This window comes from Apium graveolens, chromosome 10, assembly GCF_009905375.1.
Source record: "Apium graveolens cultivar Ventura chromosome 10, ASM990537v1, whole genome shotgun sequence".
Classification (NCBI taxonomy): Eukaryota; Viridiplantae; Streptophyta; class Magnoliopsida; order Apiales; family Apiaceae; genus Apium; species Apium graveolens.
In genome coordinates, this window is record NC_133656.1 from 231,994,838 (window position 1) to 232,008,258 (window position 13,421).

General features: G+C 31.5%; 2 protein-coding genes across 6 annotated transcripts; both read right to left on the minus strand.

The window, feature by feature from the left end:
• Positions 1 to 39: 39 nt before the first annotated feature.
• LOC141693043 (uncharacterized) lies at positions 40 to 5,967 on the minus strand. 2 transcript variants are annotated; one of them, XM_074498028.1, is made up of 7 exons: positions 5,859 to 5,967; positions 4,574 to 4,763; positions 3,235 to 3,375; positions 2,006 to 2,114; positions 1,823 to 1,884; positions 1,295 to 1,398; positions 40 to 491 (listed from the first exon to the last, which is right to left on the minus strand). In XM_074498028.1, the coding sequence occupies exons 2-7, from the start codon at positions 4,664 to 4,666 to the stop codon at positions 383 to 385; spliced, it is 618 nt and encodes a 205-aa protein (XP_074354129.1). In that variant the 5' UTR covers positions 4,667 to 4,763; positions 5,859 to 5,967; the 3' UTR covers positions 40 to 382. The 2 variants fall into 2 exon arrangements, with proteins under 2 accessions (XP_074354129.1, XP_074354130.1); XM_074498029.1 differs by lacking the exon at positions 5,859 to 5,967 and adding an exon at positions 5,725 to 5,742.
• Positions 5,968 to 7,232: 1,265 nt separating this feature from the next.
• Positions 7,233 to 12,501, minus strand: LOC141690300 (polynucleotide 3'-phosphatase ZDP-like). 4 transcript variants are annotated; one of them, XM_074495029.1, is made up of 11 exons: positions 12,335 to 12,501; positions 11,244 to 11,297; positions 11,093 to 11,137; positions 10,845 to 10,904; positions 10,613 to 10,669; positions 10,048 to 10,124; positions 9,435 to 9,516; positions 9,141 to 9,257; positions 8,230 to 8,357; positions 7,971 to 8,040; positions 7,233 to 7,623 (listed from the first exon to the last, which is right to left on the minus strand). In XM_074495029.1, the coding sequence occupies exons 1-11, from the start codon at positions 12,491 to 12,493 to the stop codon at positions 7,579 to 7,581; spliced, it is 894 nt and encodes a 297-aa protein (XP_074351130.1). In that variant the 5' UTR covers positions 12,494 to 12,501; the 3' UTR covers positions 7,233 to 7,578. The 4 variants fall into 4 exon arrangements, with proteins under 4 accessions (XP_074351130.1, XP_074351133.1, XP_074351132.1 ...); XM_074495032.1 differs by having other exon boundaries at positions 11,244 to 11,311; positions 12,335 to 12,464; XM_074495031.1 differs by lacking the exon at positions 11,244 to 11,297.
• Between the last annotated feature and the right edge of the window lie 920 nt (positions 12,502 to 13,421).

Genomic DNA, 13,421 nt, shown 5'->3' on the forward strand with positions numbered 1-13,421 from the left:
ATGCAGATTCAGGATTTGGGAACTAAATGAAACATGGAATGTTAAAAGTTATTTGCAATAGGCAACAGGCATTTTAAATCTATAACTAATACAAACTTCATCATAACCAACGCTTGAAGCCTTTACAAATTGTAAATGTTTTATATACTAAGTTGTCCTATTTTCTCTTGGCAAAAAAAAAAAATTGTCCTATTTTGTATAAATACACCAAAAATCAAGACATGACATTCCAATACTGCGTTCTTGGGTGTCATGCTATGGCAACAAAAAACTTTGGAAAATGTATTCATTTTACCGGATCAATTCATGGTAGCTTGAGGTTAAACTTTAAATTAATCAAAAAGCAGGTACATGGATGTATACTAAGTAGATATGAACTCTTCTAACTAGATCCTGAGTTTGTCAGGCCTGCACGAGCTCTCAACATTTCAGTTCGTTTACTTCTCTCCATAGCCTCAACTAGCCAATCTACACTTTCTTTAATTCCCAACCTGCAATTAATTCCGGAATAACATTATGATGTCTTCTCAAGTTAGGGGTGAGCAGAAAACCGCACAAACCGCCCGCACCGCACCAATCCGCACCGCAAAACGCGGTTTTTAATTTTCGTGGTGCGGTTGCGGTTTGAATTTTTAATAAACCGCGCGGTGCGGTGCTGGTTGTGGTTTTAAATTTCTGAAATGCGGTTCAAACCGCACCGCACCGCATTGCATTATTTAATATTATATATATATAATATATTTATATTTCATGATTCCATTTATTAAGTCTGATTCCATGATTCCATTTAACATACTAGTAGTACTTATTTAGTGATCATCTTATTTCTGCAAGACCAATTGTTACGTTGCGATCATCTTGTTTGTGTTTCTTCACAAATAATGAGATAGTTTACAAAGCCAACTATTTAACAGTGAACTCATTTAATCGCGAGCCAAGCTTCTATGTTAAAATTTCCGGTGTGTAATTTCTAATTTGTATCATTGAAGAATATTGGTGACTTTGTTATATTATTCAGAAATTTAATTAAATTTAAGTTTTGTATTTATTTAAATTTTTTGAACTTGTAAAGTATAAACCGCAGTGAACCGCACCACACCGCACTGCATTTTCGCGGTGTGGTTTATGCGGTTTTGAGGGTACGCGGTGCGGGTGCGGTTTGGAAATTTGATCAAACCGCATGTGCGGTTTGAGGAAAAAACCGCACTGCCCGCACCGCGCTCACTCCAATCTCAAGTGATCCATTTTAATGGAGGAAAGAACACATAAATGCTAAGTGGACATATTTACTCACCCATCATATGCTGAAACAGCTTCATATGAATATGCCCTTTCATCCAATTTTTTCAGATCGAGATACCGTGCAAGTTCTTCTGCTGACAAGGCTTCACCAAGATCCTGTCATAAAGTTTACATTTTAATTTTATAAATGGGATATATTAATTAAAATATTACCAACGAGATACGAAGAGGCATATCTCTAGATGATTTATAGAGGAATTTTGTATTTTAGAATTGAGAAAGCATAAACTATCATTAGTGGCTATGATTGAGCATCGACATCATTGCTTAAAACTTCAGTCTAGCGTATTAAGCTTGATATACGATACACCAAAATTAAATAAACATCAGTAGATTTTTATAGTTGAAATGTGGATAATTACATTTTTTTTTGTTATGTGAGAGAAGGAGTCAATTAATATATACAAACAATTACAGATTTTCTTTTCGTTTAGAATCAAAAATCAAGCACACACACATATTTAATAATTCAGACTTCCCTACATAGCTGGATAACAGAGCAAGACTTTAGTCTACACACCTGCTTGTTTGCCAATATCAAAAGAGGTGCTCCTTGCAGATCTTCGTGCCGAAGTACCTTTTCTGTTAACCAAGTTCAATTAAAGGGTAACATGATGTAAAAACTGAGCAATCATTTCATCTAGTAAGTAGGACAGTAATCATATTCTTATATCAACAAGCTAAACAAGTTGACAGTAATTACCAAGTGCAGATTTCGAATCTTCAAACCGTGATGGTAAAGAAGCATCAACAACAAATATTACAGCATGTGCCTCTTCGTAGTACTTCTCCCATATTGAGCGAAGACCAGGCTAACAACGAAAGGTGTTTTGCATCAGTAATATAATAATAACAGATTCTAAAATATACAAAAATGCTAAATTACTGGCTAAATTAAAATATTAATGCATGTTTGAAAGATTCCACAGTTCAATTTAGCAAACTAATTATCCTGAGAGAAAATTTCTTTATTACTTCGGTAAAAAGAGAAAAATATTTGATTTCCGAACTTATTGTCACTTTTAAATTACCAATATTTCATGATTAAAGTAATTTGAGCAGGGAAGAACGTGAAAGTGTATGACAGCTTATAATGAAGAAAACCTATCCATGAAAATACAAGATTAAAATATCAGGAGGTTGCATTTTTGCAACATTATTTGGCTATGACCAAAGGGGTCACAAATCTTTGTTTGCACCATAATTCCTTTACATATTGTTTGAAATTCAGAGGCAAGCGGGAAAATGTTTAGAATATTTACTGACTGAAAATTTTCTATTATAATATTTCTTCGCAGTCGATGCACTTATGTCCACATAGATATGTAATGACATTGCTTTAACAAAGTTCGTGATTAGCTGTCAGAAAACCTAGTGGTTTTAACTCATCAGCTTCAAATAAATAATACACTAGCAAATAAAAACTATATGACACACAATGTCTGGAAATTGAAGTCTTTGAGGTGTATTTCAGCATTTTATTCTCAATCCTATGTTAATAACAAGTCCATACACAAGTGATGTGATGTCATTCAATATAATTAGTGGCACTGAAGATCTTTAGCATTATTCCAAGTAGAGAGAGTTCTATACTTCTATCAGATTTGTGAACCAGCCAATGCACAAGTGATGTAATAGGTCAATGCAATATTGTCTCAGAAGACCTGTAGCATTATTCTATTCAGACGTAGTCCTGGCAGATTTACAATGGCAATCAACTTTTGTTTACACTAGTGATAGTGAGCAGTCTCTCCAATCCTCTTGCTTCTCATACAGCCTCACACAGACATTATGTTTTATACTTTTGTCAACAAAAATCTCCAAGAACATATTATATATTGATTTATGTGATATATAGCTTGGAAACGTTCCAAGTGCAAAATGTAACTATCATGTCAATAAACCACTACAGTACAAGTGAAATGTAAATACCTGACCCCCAAGGTCCCAGAATACAAGTTTTGTATTTGATGCTTCAATACGACCAATGTTGAGTCCTACTGTTGGAACAATTCGATCTGGAGGAAGGCCTTCCACATTTGAGTATTGAGATTTCAACTTCTCAAGTAACGTCTACAACGAATTAATAAGACAGCAAGTGTTGTTAGATTTGTAAACAATAGGATATCTCAATACTCAAATGTGGAAGCCCTTCCACATCTCCACAACATTTGAGTTTAGAGATTCCTTCAAATGCCAGCATTAGAAAAATAATGAATAAAAAGAAAAACATGCATGACAGTTTATACAGTCCCCATGTTAAAATGACATCCTGCTACAAACTCGGGTATCCAAGGTCCATATATGCACGCTTGAAAAAGTACTGCAATATTTCATGCTAATAATTTACTTTAGGTTTGAAAGAATAATACTAAAAAGGATCACCATGTAAGGATGTGTCCTACACAGGTCTTAACAAAAATGGACCCCTTTCCCAGTGACCATGTGTGCACTACCACACTCTCAAACAGATATAAAAGAGATGCAGCCATGTTAATATTCTAATAAAACAAGGATATAAGCTATTGTGGAAAAAAAATTGTGTCATTACCCAGTGATCCTGTGTGCGCCACCACACTCTCAAACAGATAAAAAGGAGATACAGCCATGTTGGTATTCTAAGAAAACAAGGATATGAGCTATTGTGGAAAAAAAATTGTGTCATTATGCCCGAGGATTTTTATTATGAATCAAAAGTAAATTTCTATTAATATTTACATGTAATTATATAATGTCCCTTCCAGTGCCCCCTAAAAATATATACTTCATAATTCTTGCCACAAATTATTAGCTCCGTCCTTCAAAAATTTGTCAACTGATATAGTATAAGACTCACAAACACGCGCACACACACACACATTCAGATTTGCATATAACCATAATAACATAATCATTAATGACTTATACTGATAATGCAGTTCTTATTAAAAATAGTATTAGTAACAAATTATTAACAAATCATATGGATTTACGAACCTCTCATCATAAAAATGGACACATTCCTTCCTTCCACCCAAGTAAAAAATTTTTATTCATGTCAAGTTGTTGACAAATAATAATCGACCATCTCAACACACAACAAAAACAAGCAACAGCTAACAAGTACGTTTCACTTAATTAAAATTTGTGCTTTTAAAATAATTATGTTTCCCAGGAAAGGTCAACTAGTAGAAATTTATAAAAAATTGTAAAGAACCACAATATAAATAACAGCCAAGACCATGAAATTAAAAGGATCTTATTTAGAGATCATTGAAGGTAATGATTTTACCGTTTTCCCAGATTTGTCGATTCCAAGAATAAGAACATGAAACTCTGTCTTGGTAAACATATACTTCCAGAATCCATAAAACAACGAAAACATTGCTGCTTCTTATTACTTTGTCCCCACACTATATAATCTTCAATGCAGAAAACAGAGATTCATTCTTTTTCAAAAGATCTTCAGCCAGATCATTAGCCTGAAACATAGGAAAATAAAAGCCAAAATTTAAAATATATGTCTACAGTTACAAAAACTAACTTTTTTACACATTCTTCAATCATATTCAATTTATTTCCGATCTTTACATGGTTCTGCCCTAGACTATAACTCATCTTCTCATGCTCGCAAACTCATATCAAATGCCAGGAGTGAGAAGCCTGAATCTGAATATATCAGATCAAACTTGTCCATGGAATGTTTTTAATCTGTGGTCATGACTTTTGGAAAGAGCTGCTTTCTCCAATGATGTAAATTGGTTAAAAATGAAGACTTTCGCAAGATTTATACCCAAACCTCCACTATCCTCAAAACATTTTCCTACTTTTAAATGCTTCATGATTTTACATCCTCAAAACATTTTCCTACTTCTAAATGCTTCATGATTTTACATCCTCTAGTCAAAATCTGGGCTAACTAAATATTTTTTCAAATGACTTGGCAAACAAATTCAGTATGTGCACATCTATATACCTACAAGTGGATGAACGTTAGAAAATGCTTATCCCATTTGAGGTAAAAGTAAAACCCATCATCATAGACTAATGATACAAGCACACTGATGTTTTATCATTTTAACTACTACGACTGCAGCTCATTAACTTCTTACATCCTCTTCCGCTAAACATATCAGCCACAACCAACATTGCAACAGCTTAAAAAATGCACTTAGCTTCGATACTTAACACTACGAGAAAAAATTACTTTCATACGGACTGTTCCCAACAAATAGTACTTCACAGTTCACATCACAAAACAACAACAACCCATTCAACTTCATCAAATAATAAATTACTTAATTAAAAAAAACCCTGATCACCAATCAAATTCCACTTAAACAAAACAAAGCGATCCCTCAAACCAATAACGAAATTAAATCCAGATCTCAATATAATCATATAAAACAAGAACAACCCATGATCAAAGAATCAACGGATGACCTATATAAAGGTGAATATCATTGTTTTAGCATCTGGGTTTCAGTATAATTCAAGACCAAGATCAAGAAAATTTTAAATTAAATTAAATAAATAAATAAATAAATAAATAAAGTAGTAAAGTAAAAAAAACTCACGGTGGGGGTGGGGAGTGAAGCCTTCTCCAAGTTGGGAATCAGTGTTGCCGTCTTCCTTTCACCGTTAGTTGAAATTCTTGAAATCTCGTTCTAGTTTAGACATATATACACACAAAAGAAATACGCATATATTTATTACATAAAAATGTATTTTTATTGGGACAATTGTAATTTCTAAATAAATTTTGTAATTAAAATAATGTCAGGTATATCTTATTAAAAAAATAATATTTATTTAAATTAGATGAGTACGAGTAGCATATTTTTTTATTTATTTAAACAAAATAATGTTTAAGAAATTTATCTGAAATACATGTGTTTTTTAGTATAAAAAACTAATATCATTTTTATAAATGTATGGAATTTTCTGTAATTAAAATAATACTTTAACATATTTATATGATTTTTTTTATCTCAGATAAGTTTACTCGGGAACATTATTCTGAATAACTGTAAAATTTAAAAAAAAATGTTCTTTTTTAATATTTAAATTGAAGTGTAAATTAATTTTTTAAATATCCATGTATTAAATGTAATAATGGACGCAGAGTATTTCGAGATTGAAGAGTGATATCCCCGGCCCGATTTCCGAATTTGATACTAATCCCCGAATTCGCTGAACGAGAATTTTTTTCCCTCTGCATCTCCGTCCCAAATGGGGAACAATGGTCTCCGCGAGAATTCGAGCAATTAGCTTGTAATTAAAATAATAATGATAATATATTATATATTCTTTTTTTAATAAAAATATAATATACTATTTCTTTTTTTTTTGAAACTGATAATATACTATTTCTTAATGTATATATCTTGATATTATCTCATTTTTTTAATATCAAATAATATTAAAATTAATTTATAATATACATAAATGACAAATTTTAAATTATAAAATATATTATATTATATTAGAATGTAAAATTTTGATTAATAAATTATCAATTATATTAAATTTTAATAATATTATAGGAACTATCTATTTTTAATAATTAATTTAGTATTATATATATATATTATTTATATATTTATAGAATCAGGTCGGGGATCGGAACAGGGAAATACTACTCCCGACATGTCCCGATCCCCGAAATTTTTATAAAACTTTTTTCGAACCCTGTCCCGAATTTTTTTCCAAATTCTTGATTTAAACGGGATCAGATCGGGTGACTGCCCGTCCCTAACTAAATATATTAAAAGTCAGTTAGACTTTGTAGTTGAGTGTGAAAAATTAAATTATCGTTTGGATTTTAGAAATGAAACCGGATAAAAATCAAATTCTAAATTTTAATACCTTATTTTGTGTTAATATCATATATATTCTTAAAAAAACAAATATTTTGGTCGTTAGAGGTTGTTTGGAATGAATGCAAACACTGAAAATGAAATTATGACTTTTTTTAGTTAAATGAAATTCTTGAGCCTATAAACAATCCAGTTGCATACAAGAGGTTTCTAAATGCGACAAGGCCACCTCTCCAAACTTCCTAATACGAGGCTACAAGCAAGAACAATCTCAATGGAAAAATATATAAAGCCAGATGATCTGAGGACATTTATATTTCTCCAGACTTCTAAACAACCAGAACAATTGACCATCCACCAACACTATTGAGCTAAATACACCTCTAGGAACTAGCTACAGGAAGTAAACAGATGGAGACGTCTAGGAAAATCAGCCATCTACTACCACCAATGAGCTAACTACACCTCTAGGAGCTTGCTACTGGAAGTAATCCTCAGGGACATAGAATTTTAATCCAATAGCCTGTAAAACAAACACAAACCTTCGGTCAATAGAACTAATACTACAAAAGTGACATAAATGCTTATTTTGATTGGTACAAGTAAGTGCACGTATACGAATTCTATCTGCATGAATAAAAATAAAAATATAAACTGGAAAGAGAACCAAGTGCACACGAGATAATTCACTTGTTTTCATTTTCCATTTTAAAATTTGTTCTCTGCAATGAAGTGTGTTGCCTTATTGAAGAGTATTCCCTGATTTCAGTAACCATGAAAATCAATATAATAATTTTGACTCGTTTGTAGCTCTCAACTTAACTTATATATACCGGGAAAGAAAACGAACAAGGAAAAAATAATGCAAACCTCTGCAAATTTAATATCAGCATCACTGTGATCATCAGGTCTCCCAGCTGCATCACCAACATAAAAGGATCTACAGTACACATGTTCAAGTTAAACCACATAACTTACTTAGTATAACATGGTTTGGACAAGTGATTCAAAAGTAATGTATAGACTGAATCCCAACTGATTGACATAATCAAGAATAGATAATACTAGATGCACATGTCCTCAAAAGGTAAATGCTTAAGAGAATGGAAAAGCAAAAAGTGGAAATTACTGATCCATGTCAATAGGAATGCCGGAGTTGAAATGCTGCTCCATAATGCGCCACATCCCAGCCTCCGGTTTTCGATAGGGGTCTACTGCTTTATTACCGGATTTACCTATCCCACATGCTATAAACACCTGCACAGAGATGATCACAAGTTGATGCAATGCATTGTTTTTCAAGTAATATGCAAACTTGCAGGCTAAGCAGTGTTTTTAAATTGGAAATGGGTGCAATTTCAGGGGGTTTACTACATAACCATTACTCTGTATTACTCCGGGAGTACTTGTAAAGATTAACTGGTAATAGATATTAGACGCATTAATATATTTATTTTACAACATTATAAAATCAACAAATTAAGAATCTTGTACCAGATAACAAAATCAAAATTAAGAATCATTTACACATAACAAATCTAAATTAAGAATCTTATACCAGATTAAAAAAAAAAAAAAAACACGTGTACCCGATAACAAAACAAAAATGCTAATTACGATATCAATTTCGCAAAGACTATTACAGAACCATATAACATCACCAGTCATATAGCTTGAAATTCTTATTAATTTATTGGCTTTCATATATAAATCTGATTTTGACCCTACTTTTCTGAATTATAAAATTTTAGGCTGATACGTAAAAAAACCGTTTGATTGACAATCATGTCCAAACTAGATCAGATAGAAGACATTAATATTTACCCTGCAGTAGATAAGCATCAACATGTAAAGAGAGGCGTATATGGAATTCTCAAAAAGAGCATACATGACAAAGGTTATAAAAATTAATATTGTGTTTTCTTCTGTTCTTCACTCTGCAACAATAAATATAATTATATAATTATAAACCAATATTTGCTATTAATAGCAGATCTCAATTAATTCCTTAATGTGACATAAGTAAACAAAATGAACCACCTGAATGGGGACTCCAACTTTCTTGATAAAATTATTGAGCCGCCCAATTTTGGAGTCCACTGCAATTTGTCTCTTATTTTTCCAGCGATCAATATTAGATTCATTGGTAAAAATTACCTACATATCACATCAAAAATATTATGGAGATAACATTCTAAATTATCAAAATCCCGTAAATAAGCTATAATATTGTCAGACTTTGCTTTTGCTCTCGGCTTATTAAATCCTTGATCCCCATCTTTAAAGCCAAACCATAGAAGAGACTGCATTGACTAGAAAGAAAGAGAAGCATACCAGCTTATATCCATCATTGTACAAACTTTGTAACTTCTCAGGTATAGAAGCATACATGAGAGACCATGCATCTGGACCAACTCTGCAAACAAAGGAACGAGTATGGTCACAAAGTTCCCCCAAAAGAATCTTTTCTTGAGAATACTACAGGATAATAAGCCTGCCAACCAAGTAACTTTTTAAAAGAACATATCTATTAATCTGTACTATACTACTGCTATATATTTATATAGGAAACAATTTAGCATATAATTGTGAATAAAACGTTGAAACATAACTCTGGGATATCAGTTGCAATATAGGAAACGATTTGGCATATAAATGTGAATAAAACGTTAAAAGCAGAACTATATGATATTAGTTGCAATAGCACATCTTCTATATTTTCATTTGCATTATTGGATTGTGGACTCGATGAAACACGGAGAACCTTTTACGATACTTACAAAAGAATCAAATATAAGATAAAGCTTTACATTTATCATTTAGAAAGAATATCTTTAGCAAACAAGAGTATCAATTTAAAAAAACCACTTAAAACCTTATATGCATGATGCCATTCTACATAGATCTATCATGAGATCATTCATATGTCTAGAATAATAATACATACCTCCGTAAAGATGTTTTGGCAAGGCACTGATCAAAATCAAAAGCAGCAATTTTACTTGAATGATGAAGTCCATCGTCCTACAAAATTTAAACACGATAATCCAGGTTGCATTGCCGAAGCACATTTTCACTAGATGCCAGAGTGTACAAGCAGAAGCCCATTGGATCGGTGCAATTTAAATAGTAGGTGTTCTTACATAAATAGTTGTTTGCAAAAGCAAATGGTACCAAGCTCGTGCGTGACTTGTTATTTTAAACAAAGCTATTACATTACTATGATTAAGGATTGCAAATTTAAAAATCTGCAAAGATAATAGTAGGATAGGACCCCGGTGATTCCTTTTGTATTTAATCTAGTAAATAATATATCTTAATTGCGGTCCAGAAGAATACTGAAGTGTGTATTTACAAATCCATTTCACCTGATGCTTAACTATATTCCCTCGATAGACAACACGTTCGTCGGTTTTAACAAACATAGTAGGGAGGGGTGCATCACCATTTCCCCGTAAAAAAATTTACTTGCAGTTCCAAATAAAAATTTCATACAACAATAATTATCTCACCCCCTCAAGAAATATGACTGTCTGAAATGCCTTCCAATTAGGTAAGAGTGTAGCATCCTAAGTCAGGAAAAGAAAAAGAAAGAAATATGTGTGAGTGACTGAAATAGAAAAGTAAGAGAAGACAGGGCACATAACTCAACTGTTACTGCTTTATGAAGACAGACTTGATGTAAATGATAGAGTGTAATTGGATAAGGTGGTAGAAAATAAATATTCTATGATTAAGCTATACCTTGTATTTGTCCAGGATATCAGACATTGAAAAGCTCAACTCCATTTTAGGTGGCGACATCTAGAAACAATTCATGGACAAATGAGTTAGGAAAGTCGCCTAGCTTCCAGAGTCGAGAACACGTATTAGTACATTAGATTACATCTGGCTGATAGAATATATATAATTACATAGCTGGAACATTACAAATAACTTAAAAACCAAATAAGGAACTATTAATACTCTAAAACTGCATCTCCTACTCTTACATTGTCTATAGCTTTTTTTTCTTTGACATCATCCTTAGTATTAACCTGTCAACAACATAAAGGCACAAGAAAATCATTAACATCTAAAGTCTAAACTATCACAGGGTTAAACTATGGAATACTGCATTCGATATTTATCATATCTTAGGACCTCGAAAAATTTCCTTTTGCTGGCTTTAAGCATAATGTTATCCCCGTCAAGAACCTGAAAAACCGAGACTTTTGATATATAACACATAAGAAGCACATACACAATACATATAGGGGGTTTCCTCTATAAATATAGGGGTTTTTTCACATATATAATAAAGATTGGTAATAATAATATATATTATTTTACTTTGTAAATATTTTCAATTTTGACGTGGGTGTGTTTTCCGCGTAAAAACCAATATAACCCGCTAAGCAAAAATATCTTGTTACAGTACGAGGAAACCCCTTGCTCTCAGATCTCAACTCAAATTGAATTAAGAAATACGCAGATAAAGGGTATATACACATGAGATCATTACACTTATAAGTTATATATCCCATCTTTTTTTCGTGGTTAAAATATTGTCTTAAGATGGCTCAAGTGCTAAACAAATTTTGTGAAAGTGAGGTGATAAAAAAAATAGTTATAAGAACTACAAAGGCACAACAAATTGTGTTTGAGCATAGTAGAAGCAATACATTACCCCTTTTAAAAAGCTCATAATTGGTCAGATGGATTATAAATTATCATACTTACTTACTTGACATATCGTTGGTTAATTCTAGTACTAAAATACTGCTCTAATTGTTTCAAAATATTTTAGATGGGGAGTCTTGAGATGACTTTGTCATGAGTGCGGTGGTAGCTGCGGTTGTGTGAGTGATGATGGTAAAGAAGAAAACCTCTGATTTTCGAAAACAGAGGAGGGTCCTAGTTCTCTGAGACCTATACAGCCGCTAATAGTTCGAATCAGGGCCATGATTCTGATTCTGAAATTGATCAAATTTTGAATTTAAAAACATTCTAATCAAATGGTTGGTTAATTATATTTTGAAACATTCACAAGGGTCTAGGTGAATTATACCACTTTCTTTTAATCTATAATTCTAATGCAAAGTAAAGATTGTAGCAAATCTTTTATATTTATTGATGGTAAAAAAAAAAAAAAAAACCTAGCGCCTAATTATAGTGAATTCCACATTACACAGTAATTGAATCAAACAGAATACATACATAGCACATTTGTAATTTGACAATTGAACCCTTACCAGAGTGGTGCAGATGGGATGCCAAAGAGACTCCGTGAGTAGACGTGAATTGCAGAGAGGAGAGCCGCCTGTGAAAGTAGACCTAGCAATTCGTTGGCATCTCATACGTGTGGTGTACCACAAAATCGACATCTTAAAGTTCAGATACGAAATCGACATGTATAAGGTTCGTGTAATTTTCGTGTAATTTCGTGTCATGTTTTTCGTGTAAAAATTAAATATTAATATTAATTAAAATAAATTAATAAAAATATAAGATTTTTAGGTAAATTTTTAATGAAGTATATTAAAATATATATTTAGATCAAATTTATATATATATTATAAATTTAAGTAATTTTTTTAAAATAAATATGCATATATCTATTTAAATATACATATAATTATTATAAATATTAATATTTAAATATAACATTGATTTATGTCATATATTTCGTATCGTGTCATATACTCAAACGGAAAATACAAAACTGACACTAAATCTCGGTCGTGTACTTTCGTGTTCGTGTATTTCGTGTCGTGTACTAAAAATTCCAATATAAATACTAAATTTTTGTGTCGTATTCAAAATTACGGGGGTCTATGTGAAAGTGGCCTGACATTATTTATTTTATTTATTATTACAATATATTTATTATATTGTTTTATAAGAAAGATAATCAAAATCACGGTTAATTAAATTACAAATTATATTATAATCAATATATATCTATCTATACTAATATATTAAATATGAAAGAATGAAAAAAAATTTGATTATCGATTTGGTCACTATAATTATAGTATTACTTAAAAAGTATATTCTATATGCTACCTAGTTTTTCCTCCTGGTACCGTCAATTTATTGACTTTACTCGTGCAAACCTTGTACATTTGATTTTTTACTCCAGATACCCCGTTTTAAAATGTAATATAATTGATTTTGATTTGAAAACAAATTGTATATTTGAATTTTTCGTGAAAAAAATACATAAAATAGATTCTCAAATCATGTCAAATGGAGTCTGTGTAAAATATTAATGGTCAAGTTTTGGTTATGAATTTTAAATATATCACTTCGTTTTACATGAATTTAGGTCCATTTCAT

Excerpts from the sequence above, each read along its gene's own strand:
- LOC141690300 (XM_074495029.1), bottom strand. The coding sequence starts at position 12,493 with ATGTCGATTTCGTATCTGAACTTTAAGATGTCGATTTTGTGGTACACC. Across the intron at positions 10,905-11,092 it reads AAAAAAAAGCTATAGACAAT|ATGTCGCCACCTAAAATGGA; the intron begins GTAAGAGTAGGA and ends AATTGTTTCTAG. Across the intron at positions 10,670-10,844 it reads ATATCCTGGACAAATACAAG|GATGCTACACTCTTACCTAA; the intron begins GTATAGCTTAAT and ends TTCCTGACTTAG.
- LOC141693043 (XM_074498028.1), bottom strand. The coding sequence starts at position 4,666 with ATGTTTTCGTTGTTTTATGGATTCTGGAAGTATATGTTTACCAAGACA. Across the intron at positions 3,376-4,573 it reads TCGACAAATCTGGGAAAACG|ACGTTACTTGAGAAGTTGAA; the intron begins GTAAAATCATTA and ends AATTCGTTGTAG. Across the intron at positions 1,885-2,005 it reads AGATTCGAAATCTGCACTTG|AAAAGGTACTTCGGCACGAA; the intron begins GTAATTACTGTC and ends CTTGGTTAACAG.